The sequence below is a fragment of the Terrapene carolina genome, unplaced genomic scaffold, assembly GCF_002925995.2.
Source record: "Terrapene carolina triunguis isolate 2854851 unplaced genomic scaffold, T_m_triunguis-2.0 Scaffold93, whole genome shotgun sequence".
Taxonomy (NCBI): Eukaryota; Metazoa; Chordata; order Testudines; family Emydidae; genus Terrapene; species Terrapene triunguis.
In genome coordinates this window covers 1,770,890-1,782,429 of record NW_020664444.1, presented here as the reverse complement: position 1 = coordinate 1,782,429, position 11,540 = coordinate 1,770,890, and the positions used below count along the sequence as shown (strand labels likewise).

Here is an 11,540-nt window from a genome sequence, read left to right as displayed (position 1 = left end):
GAAATGTGGGGTTGGGGGAGGTGCCAGCATGTACTGCCTGGAAATGATCAACGCTAGCTGGGAAGGCAGGAATGAGCCAGTGGTACAAAGAGGGAAGAATGCAATAATGGCTTGATAAGGATCAGGGGGTAGCCGTGTTAGTCTGTATCTACAAAAACAACAAGGAGTCTGGTGGCACCTTAAAGACTAACAGATCTGTGTTTTTAAAAACACCATCTTGGTGATATTTTCATGTGACCACAGAATCTTCTACTGTGACTGTTACAAGGTGCCTGGTTGTACAAGGTGACTAACAGATCTGTTAGTCTTTAAGGTGCCACCAGACTCCTTGTTGTTTTTATAATGGCTTGATGTTGACAGCCAGCAAAAATGGGGGTGGGTGTAATTAAATGAGGTAAAAGGCCCTTTCTGAGGCCTGTAACCTTATTACCTGAGACACTTTCAGTTTCTTCTCTCCAAGAGTAGCTGGTGGAGGCAGGAGAGGCCCCAAGGGCTCCTTTTTCAGAGCCCGTGTCCCAGGGGTGTATCTCTCCCTCCCACAAGGCAAACCAGGCTGGAAGACATTAGAAAAGCCTCATGAAGGAACTTGCATACAATGGCATTGTGAGGCCTCTATAGCTCCTATCTGCCTGTAATGAATGGCCAACAAATGACTCCCATTAGAAATGGCTTTCTGTATCAGTTGGCAGTTTATCATCAAGATTAATGTGTAGTTTGCTGTATCATCATTCAGATAAATGAACGTATGGAGCATTAATTGCTAATCGTTTCAGACAGGCTGCCAAGCGTCTTTGAACAGGGTGACTCTTTCAAAAAGGTTAATGTCCTGAGTTGCATTAAATATTGCAGCAATTTCAGTCTAATCGCTGTTGCCTGTTTCAAAGACATGCTTGTTCTTTTCAAACATTGTGTTTACACAAAGCTAGACAAGTGGACGGTCCTATTAATTTCTATTTGTTTCTGGGCTTTGTCTGCCTCTTTAAGCCAAATAAAAGCAGTTGGGTTATCAGCATGCATTAAGAATTGCTGATGTCAGGGTATCCAGAGGAGAGAGTGCTTTTCACAGAGGTACAAGTGGAGCTCAGCACAGGTATAGATAATGCCATACAGTCAAGGTTATTGACTACTGCAGTGGGGAATATTTTGCCCGGTTACTACATGGTTAGGACTACCAATTCCGACTTGAATATCTACTTACCAGAAGTGACTTGTTTTAATATGCAAATCCCTACTATGCATTTATGAGGAACACACAGATTTTTCCACACAGAAGACAATCTCTGCTAGTATGTGTTGATCTGTAAAACATTAAAGTTTGCGATGTATGTTAATGCACAAAAAGTTATTGTTGGCCAGAGTTACATAAAACATTTTTATACCTGCTCGGAGTGTATGGAAGCAAAGAGAGAGACTAGTAACTGTACTGAGTGCACTAATGATTTCTAGACAGCCAGCATGGCACTAAGGGCTTATCTATACTAGAACATTTTTGCTGCTTTAATTATGCTGATATAATTTAAAGGGCATTTGCTGTTTTGTGTGGATGGAGTATAAGGGCAACATATCAGTATAGCTGATTTTGCTTCCCAAAGCAGAAATAAGCTATACCAGTATAAGGTAGCTTTATCCAGTGTAACTGCATCCATACTAGGGCTATCCCAGGACAACTACTGGTAAAAAATCACACCCTTAACCAACATAGTTATGCTGGTGTAACTTCTAGTATAGACCAGGCCTAATAGTGAAATCAGGAATCCGAGCTGAGAGGAGAAGAACCCTGGGCTGCAGGCAGACATCTTGCTTCTTACAAACAGCCCTCGCAACGGCTTTGACTAATCAAGAGCAGTCAGACTCACTTTTGAATATTAGAGACATGAGTAGGAGTAAGACAGAGTGTGTTTTTGTTGTTGTTATACAATCAAACGGAAGCTGGTCTTTGTTTTAGGGTCGTAGGTGTGTTTTGAAAGACTGCTGCAAAATTCTAGCCAACACAGTTCTTCCCCCTGAAACCGTGGTCCCGCCTTTTACAGTCTTTTCAGGCTGCCCAGGTAAAGTCCATTTAATTTTACTTCCAGTATAAATTCAGCTAACTTATATCCTGATATTTAAAAGAAATACAAGACATTGATGTGGAGAAGGCCAGGTAGGCTCCTTGGTTGCACTGTCTTATAGTAAGAGGGGGGAGGGAAGTGCTCAGCTAAATGAAAAGTAACAATTCTAACCAGTGGAACTCACTGTCTCAGGATATTATTGGGACAGGAGCTTAGTATGAGTAAGCATAGCATCTGCACATTCAGTAGCAAGGCTAATACAGCTAGGGCCTGTCAGTCTGATTGCCAGCTCGGACCATTCTTAGTTACAGAATCACTATCCATCAGAGCTCAGAATCAGCAAGGTGGCCTATCAAGCATCCAGCATTCCACAGGCAAGTCTGCTTTGTCATCAAGAAAGAGTCTCCTCTTCTCTCCCATATGCTCTGGATTTGTAGGTGTATCCATAAACACAGCTGGAGAGAATTCTGTTAGACCACTGTGCATGTGCTACATACATGGGCAGATGCTCCAAACTAAAGCCTGTGAATGCTGTTACGGAGCCCACCCCAACAGCACTGCTGACCATACCGGAGGTGTAAATGTTCCAGTCATTTGGAAACAGCTGTGGTGGAAAGGTCAATGTAACCTTTGTTCCCTCGGTTACTAGCCTTTCTTTAGGAAAGAGCTTTCATGACCCTTGTTTATCTAGGGTGGGTGTAAGCCATGAAGGGATCTAGCTGGAGACAGACTGCCTTACTACATCTCATGGGGAAGCCATGCTATTGTGTTGATCTACATGAGAGCAGGGTCCCTGCACAAGCCCATCGGTTGCTGTTTAACCTGCAGTAGATAGAGCATAAATACTAGTGGAGAAGCTGAATAAAACTCTCCCAGGTTTCATTGCTTCCCAAGAGAACACGTGCACTCATGCTCTTCTTGGTTTTTCAGGGCTCTTCTCTGGAGAACTCCCCGAGTGCACCCAAGAGCTGATGATGGATGTTACAAAGAGCTATTACCAGAAGTTCTTGCCACTTACTCAGGTCTAGTAGCCTATTTACTGTGTTTCAGAGAAGTAAAGGCACTACAGGGAGCTTTGGGGAGGGGAGGGATGTTTAGTGAGCTCTGCTGTTTGGAGTGGCATGTCCTCGCTCTGTGCTATTAACACTACAGCTCCAGCAAGCAGAACCTTGTGAAAAGTTGCTGTGTCATGTTTAAACTTTGTATATTTACTCAGATGTATTTCGTTCCATACTGTCTGTGAGGTGCGCCAGTAAATGTGTTGGGGTTGGAGTGCAGTTACAATTCCCGCTAGACTAATGCATCGTGCTGCTGTTGAGAAATGAGGCAGGACCCCACTGTAAATACTTCCTAGCCAAAGTGAATTGCACACATCTGTTCTGTTCAGCCTGACAGTGCGTCTGACTGTTAGAAATAACCTTCGCTCTTGAACAGAGAGGCTGTGTGGCCAACATCCTCATTAAGAGTGACTACCGTAAATACTTACTAAGAGCCAGGATTTTTCTTCATCTCCCCTCTAGCCCATGGACCAAGCTTCTCTCCCACACTAAGAATAGAACATCTTCTGCCTCCCTTAGCTCGCTTCAAAGCTTTCAGTAGCCTAGCTTCCCTGACGCCTATGGGCAGAGTCTGGGCTTTCTCTGCCCTGTCTGAAGGGAAACGTGTCACCATCTGGTTACTTCTAGCAGTAGAGACATTTACCTCCACTAATCCCAAATGCCTTGCAGGGTTAGTTTTCATGGCTGATGCCCATTTTTCTTCTGAGCATCATGCAGCTCAGAGTCAGCTGGGATTATGGAAAGAGGATGCCCTCTGCTGCACTGAATTATCTGGAACCAAAAGTGGGGGAGTGTGGCATTTGTCCAGGGTTGCAGTGCTGCATGGGGCACAGCCTGTTGGCAGCTCTTACTTGTGGTGTAAAACTGTAACATGAAAAAATCAAAAATCCCTAGAAAAAGTAGGGAGTGGCATTTTGGGCACTGTTCAGACGCTGGGTATAATTCTTATGGAGGTAGCCTGTGTGCCTAACTCACATGAGGCTACAAACTCCACACACCTGACTCCTGTAGGGTGGGCCCTGCCAAGGATGAACAGAGTCTCCTTTTGTTAGATTGTATTCAAACTTAACATTACCCCTTCCCTGCTGACCGTGGGGGGCCTCTGTGCGGTCTCCTGCACTGACTGGGGAGCCAGGTGCATGGCAATAGTGTTGTAGGCATGTGGTGGTGAGAATAGCAGCAAAGGGCCTTTAGCTGTTTTGTATCACGTAGGGCTCTGATACACATTAACTAACTAGCAGCTATATAAATACTACCTGTGTTGTAACTACGGTTAATCAAATGTAACACCACTGTCTGGGTTGTTTGTATTTTTTACTGTACATAAATTAAAAGCCTCTTATATGGGTCAAGTGACTTGAAAGTTGTAACTTTCCAAATCCAATTGCTCTGAAAGCAGAGTAAGCTTTCTGCTAAGGGCACTGAGTTCCTGCTGTGTTGATGGACTCATTCCACATTCTATTGTTCAGAGAGAGGCACCTGAGCTATTACCAGGCATTTAGTTTGAGTGCATTAAAGAGCCTCTTGCATCACCAGAAACAGAATAACTTGTGCTGTTGCTGTCTGTTTCACCTGTATACCTAGAAACAGAAAAATAAAATTCTAGGGCCATTGACGGGAAACTGTCCTGAAAAACTCTAATAAACACGTACCGACCTTGCACAAAACTGTCCGCTCAGTTTTAATGTGATAGGCCCCAGCCAAAACATACTACTAGCTCCAGCCAGGTAGAGAACGGAAGGTGGGTATAAACGGTTGCATGAAGGTAAGAACCCTCCAATTTTGCCAAGTACAATTCAGAGGCAGTTAGAGGCAAAGGCATCCTCTAAAAACTGGAATTCCAACCCTAGTGAGGAAAATAGAAAGGAACATAAACTCTGGCAAATCAAGTATAATTAGGCAGGTCAAAAAAGAATTTGAAAAGCAACTAGCAAAAGACTAACAGCAAATTTTTTTAACTATATCAGAAGCAGGAGGCCTGTCAAACAATCAGTGGGGCCACTGGAAGATTGAAGTGCTAAAGGAGCACTCAGGGAAGACAAGGCCAGTGCGGAGAAGCTAAATGAATTCTTTGGATCGGTCTTCACTGCAGAGGATGTGAGGGAGATTCCCACACTTGAGCCATTCCTTTTTAGGTGACAAATCTGAGAAATTTTCCCTGATTGAGGTGTCAGTAGCTGGGTTTTTGGAACAAATTGATTAATTAAACTAATAGGTCACCAGTATCAGATGGTTTTCACCCACGAGTTCTGAAGGAACTCATATGTGAAATTGCAAAACTACTAACACTGGCATGTAACCTATTGCTTCAATCAGCCTCTGTACCAGGTGACTAGAGGAGAACTAATGTGACTCTGATTTTTAAAAAAGGCTTCCGAGATAATCCTGGCAATTGCAGGCTGGGAAACCTGACTTCAGTACCAGGCAAATTGGTTGAAACTCTGGTAAAGAACAGAATTATCAAACACATGGATGGACATGATGTGTTGAGGGGAAAGTCAACACAGCTTTTGTAAAGGGAAATCACGCCTCACCAGTCTACTAGAATTCTTTGAGGTTGTCAACACACATGTGAATAAGAGTGATACAGTGTACATGGATTGTCAGAAAGCCTTTGACAAGGTCCCTCACCAAAAGCTCTTAAGCAAAATGAGCAGTCATGGGATAAGAGGGGAAAGTCGTCTCATGGATCAGTAACTGGTTACAAAATAGGAAACAAAGGGTAGAATAAATGGAGTTTTCAGAATGGAGAGAGGTAAATAGCAGGGTCCCCCAGGGATCTGTACTGGGACCAGTGCTGTTCAACATATTCATAAATAATCTGGCAGAAGGGTTTCAGAGTGGTAGTTGTGTTAGTCTGTATCAGCAGAAGGGGTACACAGCGAGGTGGCAAAGTTTGCAGATGATACAAAATTACTCAAGATAATTAAATCCAAAGCTATGAAGAGTTACAAAGGGATCTCTGAAAATTGGGTTATTGGGCAACAAAATGGCAGGTGAAATTCAGTTTTCAGTGCAAAGTAATGCACATTGGAAAAAAATAATCCCAGCTAGACATACAAAATGATGGGGACTAAATTATCTGTTACCACTCAAGAAAAATGTTGGAGTCCTCATGGTTAGTTCTCTGTAAACATTTGCAGCAGCAGTCAGAATGCTAGGAACCATTAGGAAAGAGATAAAACAGAAATTATATAATCCCACTACATAAATCCATAGTATGTCCACACCTTGAGTACTGTATGCAGTTCTAGTCAACCCATTTCAAAAATGATGTATTAAAATTAGAAAAATGTACAGAAAAGGTCAACAAAAATGATTAGGGGTATGGACCAACTTCCATCGGGGGAGAGATTAAAGAAGACAAGACTTCATCTTAAAGAAAATAAGATGACTGAGGGAGGGATATCATAGAGGTCTATAAATCCTAAATGGTGTGGAGAAAGTGAACAGGGAAGTGTTATTTACCCCTTCACACAACACAAGAACGAGGGGTCACCCACTAAAATTAATAGCAGCAGGTTTAAAACAAACATAAGGAAGTACTACTTCACAGAACACACAGTCAACCTGTGGAACTCATTGCCAGGGGATGTTGTGAAGGCCAAAAGTATAACTGGGTTCAAAAAAGAATTAGAGAAGTCCATGGAGGTTAGGTCCATCAACGGCTGTAGCCAAGATGGTCAGGGATGCAACCCTGTGCTCTAGGTGTCCATAAACCTCCAAACTGGGACTGGACGACAGGGTATGGATCAGTTGATAAATTGCCCTGTTCTGTTCATGCCCTCTGAAGCCCCTGGCACTGGCCACTGTCAGCAGACAGGATACTGGGCTAGATGGACCCATTGGTCTGATGCAATAGGGCTGTTTTTATATTCTTAATCCCTTGGTGTTAATTGAAAAGTCACACTCTTAAGAAAACCAAGTGCAGTGGGAAGCTTTGCCACAAAATGAACCCCACTGACATGCAGTGAGTTTCAAGTTTGAAGAGGTGATGCAGATTGCCCACTTTAGCTTTAATTCCTCCCACCCACCCTTAAAGAGTAGGGAAATAAAGAAGAGCCCTGCTAATAGAAGGGGAGTGACGAGATTGTTTCTGAAACAGGCAGCCAGCCAGCCACAAATGTAGCCCACAGTTATCCTTAATAGGGAGGTGTAGGTTATGGAGACTCCATCTCCCAGCTTGCCGTATTCCAGCTGGAACTGTGGTAGTCCCGTCTCTTAAGAGCTGGGGTGTCTATCCTCATGTGTCATCCTAATTCCAATTTGGTAATTGCATTCTGCCTACATCAATTATCCTTGTAATGTTAGTTGGATACAGCATCCTTTGGTTCTTGTCATACTGAGGTGCACTGTTAAACGGCCATGTTCCACCTGCCCCCACCCTGAGCTGATGGTATTCAGCGACAGGTGAAATGATATCTACAGCTATCTGCAATGGCCCTGCAGCACGAGACTTTCTTACCCTGATTATCATTACTAGAAATGAGAGTCCTGAGGGTACCCAGCCCATTTTAAAATCCAGCCAGTTCCTCTCTCCAGCCCTGAAGTGTGAGCATCCCCCCAACCCTCTGCAGTAGTTCTGTTGTTGCTGCCTCAAGCACTTAGAAATGCCCGTTTTCTTCTGACACTAATTTTCTAGGAGGGTGGGATTCCTTTTCCACCTGCTCCTCAGCCCAACCAATGCTGGCAGGCCCCCTGAGATCTGATTTTACATGAGAGCTAAAATGACACAGGGTTGGTGTAGTGGCTGTTGGATCATAGAATCATAGAATATCAGGGTTGGAAGGGACCTCAGGAGGTCATCTAGTCCAACCCCCTGCTCAAAGCAGGACCAATTCCCAACTAAATCATCCCAGCCAGGGCTTTGTCAAGCCTGACCTTAAAAACTTCTAAGGAAGGAGATTCCACCACCTCCCTAGGTAACCCATTCCAGTGCTTCACCACCCTCCTAGTGAAAAAGTTTTTCCTAATATCCAACCTAAACCTCCCCCACTGCAACTTGAGACCATTACTCCTTGTTCTGTCATCTGGTACCACTGAGAACAGTCTAGATCCATCCTCTTTGGAACCCCCCCCCTCAGGTAGTTGAAAGCAGCTATCAAATCCCCCCTCATTCTTCTCTTCTGCAGACTAAACAATCCCAGTTCCCTCAGCCTCTCCTCGTAAGTCATGTGCTCCAGCCCCCTAATCATTTTTGTTGCCCGCCGCTGATCCTCCAGTGCTGTGGTCCTATTAAGCCCTGTCTACACTGGGCTTTAAAAAGAGAATGCTTTTGGTTTAAACCCATTCCAGGGGTATCTTAATACTTGGTTCTGTATTGGTGAACCAGATCCATTCAGTGGGTGCAACTGTATTTAAGTAGAGTTTAAGACAGGGGTTCTCAAACTGGGGGTCGGGACCCATCAGGGAGTCGCAAGGTTATTACATGGGGGGTCGTGAGCTGTCAACCTCCACTTCAAACCCCGCTTGCCTCCAGCATTTATAATGGTGTTAAATCTATTTAAAAGGGTGTTTAATTTATTAGGGGGGTTGCACTCAGAGGCTTGCAATGTGAAAGGGGTCACCAGTAAAAAAGTTTGAGACCCACTGGTTTAAGAAACCCTGTGAAACTGGGCCTGGAGCCAGATGTCGCTGGAGGCTTAAAGAGCTTTACTGTACATTTCTCCTTTGAGTCACCTTGCCTGGGTTTAGTGTGATGAAAAGGTGACAATGGGCCAGGGCCTGCTGCCTTTTCACCTGAGCAGAGCAAGTATTAAGTCAGATGTTCTTTGCATGGGAGGACATTGTGTCCTGTTGCTAAGTGAGCTTAACCGCTGAAAGGATTTGATCCTCCAGTCTATTCCCCTCATGGCCTCTCCATAGAGAAGCAAGAGCTATGTACTCTGCAGCTGCCATGATACAGGCACGTAGATTGACGCCTGGAAGATCACATGCCCAGACACTTAAACTACTGAGCTTCTTGCATGATCACATGGAGGTTAGACATTGAGTAGCTGCAGTAGCATGTTAAGTCACATTGCAGAGTGGCACCCATGCTACCAACCGTCTCTTTGCTGACTGACCACGGCAGCTCTGTGCTTGGCAAGAAGGGTCCAGCTCTATGCGTGTTACCATGATGTCCACTTCAGAGTTTCAACACCACACAGGGCATTTCACAAGGATTTCTTGATTGGTGACCACACCTGGGCATCGTGAAGTTAGGGAAGGAAGACTAAATAAAGGGGAAAACCCCTTTGGAAGATGGGAGCTACTTTTGGGGGGTGGAATTAAGGGGGTGTAGTCAAAAGCCATTTGGATGAGCTATGGACCTGCCATGCTTCCCCACACACCTGGATGGAGCTGCCTGGTGCTGTGGTGTGTGAGCACAGCTGTTCAGCTTGGGGCCTGCAGTTCCAGGCACGTGTCCGCGTAGAATCCCCTTTTACCATACTGAGCTGCCACACTGCTGCCTCAATGACCATCTGTTTTGTTGTCTTTGTTAAGGTGGCCTCTGCCAGGGCCTAAAGACCAAGTCACCAGCGAAGACCTCACAAACGCAGCCCTGTTAAAATCCCCTAGATCTGGCCCTTTTAACCTCCGTCCTCTGGAGCATCGCTCTGTCTGGGCTCGTCTCTGAACCTCTGCCTGCTGGCTAGCTGCACTGGCTGGAACGATGAAGTGTCCCTAGGTTGGTGCCTGCCACCACTGCCTCCTGGGAGTTGTCGTTTCCTGATGTCTACAATTAGCCTGATACAGTAGAATGAACCACAACTTCCAAGAGGAGGCTTTGCTGCACAGATCTGGAGCAAACGGCCACAGGGGAGCTAGTTGGCTTTGGGGGCAATGGAGACTCCGCTACTGGATTCCTCTGATCAGGAACCTTTTAAAAACATTCTCACTTGCTTAAACAATAAACCAACCCTGCATTCTGCCACCATCCTGCTTTGTGAGCCATGAATGCCCTGCCCTTGACGGGACCGGGCTGCTGGCAGCATTACACCATGCTCGCGTGCTTTGTTTGAAATATAAACAGTGCTCAGAAACGTAACAAAATCAGAGCTTTAGGAAGCTGCCTTCTCCCAGCCTGTGCTTCCAGGATAGCTGGGGTCAGCCACAAAAGAGATTTCACTATCCCGCCAAGCCTCACGAGCACTGTGTAACTGCTGGTTATCATGGGGCCCTGCCACGAGACGGAATGGGCCCCAGGAGCATTGCTGGAGGTCAGACCAGCTCTACAAAGACAGGAGCCCCCAGCCCAGGCTGGGGATTTCTTGGAACTAGGTGAGCCATTGGCTGCAATATTAGTGACCCTGCAGGGCTTAGTGTTGGCTCCTAACATGTGTCCAGCACTCCAGTTCCGGATGAGCCATCAACTCTCAAGTCCCTTCTAGAAAAGCTCTTAATGTCTCTAGCTTGAGGTACCAATTAGCCAGTATTTATTTAAACTTGGCAGCAGCGTCTCCTGGGAGGGGCTGGCTAACTGCTTACAAAGGTGCCTTGTACCAGCTGGGGCCGTGTTTTGAGTCATCCTCACACTCCTGGGGTTAAATGAAGCTGGTTCGGTTAATGGGGAGGGGAAGCCAGGGCAGGGCTATTTGTAAATTAACCTATAAAACACTGACCTGAGCCCTGTTTACAGTTCATGTGAGCTGTTAGCAGTGAGCAGAGCCAAAGGACAGAGTGCCATCCGGCTCCCACACTAATTAAAATACAAAGGAAGGGTGGTTTGTTTGCACATGTTGTTTTTTAAAAAGCTCCGCGGCACGCCTGTTCGGGCCTGGCAGCACCCGGCCGGGAAACACAAACCCTTCAAACTAGAACCCTTCTGAAGGGCTGGCTGGGGTGCCAGATCAGAAAACCCCGCAGTGCCCTTGTTACTAACGGGATCACTGTGAATCTGCTGCGCTCAGGCCGATAAGAGCCACTATCAACCAGGGCAAAATAAACTATTGCAAAACCCAAATGAAAGTTATACTGCGTTGTGTACGTCACTTAGGCAAAGGAAAGCCTCCATCTACCGCCCGATAGCAGGTGCCCTGAGCCTTTCTTGACTCAGCAGAAGTGGGTCCTTCATAGTCTGTGGGAGAGGAAAATAGCAGCATCTCATTGAGAGCGTGTGTTATTTCTCTAGAACCCCTTTTAACGTCACTGGCTTCTGGACCTGAGCTGCCCTCCTCAAATCGGGCCCATCGCCCACTAGTCTGTTCCTGAGGCCAGCGAGCACGTTTCGGATGGGTTGCTGCCCTGTATGCCAGCTGAGCAGGAGCACCAGATGTTCCCCAGCTGCACTGCACACACGAAGCAGGAATCAGGCAGAGGCAGAACAATCCACATGTGAGAGAACACCGCAATGGCCTTATAATGCTAGTTCTACCCAGCCACACCAGGTGGCTTCCAGGGCTGGCTGCGAGTTGGCAAACCGAGCAATTCTGGTCTCGTCTGGAGGTTT

At 45.8% G+C, this 11,540-nt stretch overlaps 1 protein-coding gene across 1 annotated transcript in view; it reads left to right on the top strand.

Moving 5' to 3' along the window:
* Window positions 1–11,032, top strand: part of DCTN5 (dynactin subunit 5) — a 16,054-nt gene extending 5,022 nt beyond the window's left edge. The window contains exons 4-7 of the mRNA XM_026650753.1: window positions 1,596–1,617; window positions 1,946–2,048; window positions 2,982–3,073; window positions 9,596–11,032. Coding sequence (XP_026506538.1) covers window positions 1,596–1,617; window positions 1,946–2,048; window positions 2,982–3,073; window positions 9,596–9,616 — 238 coding nt within the window. The 3' untranslated portion in view covers window positions 9,617–11,032. The remainder of the gene's footprint in view (window positions 1–1,595; window positions 1,618–1,945; window positions 2,049–2,981; window positions 3,074–9,595) is intronic.
* Window positions 11,033–11,540: the final 508 nt, after the last annotated feature.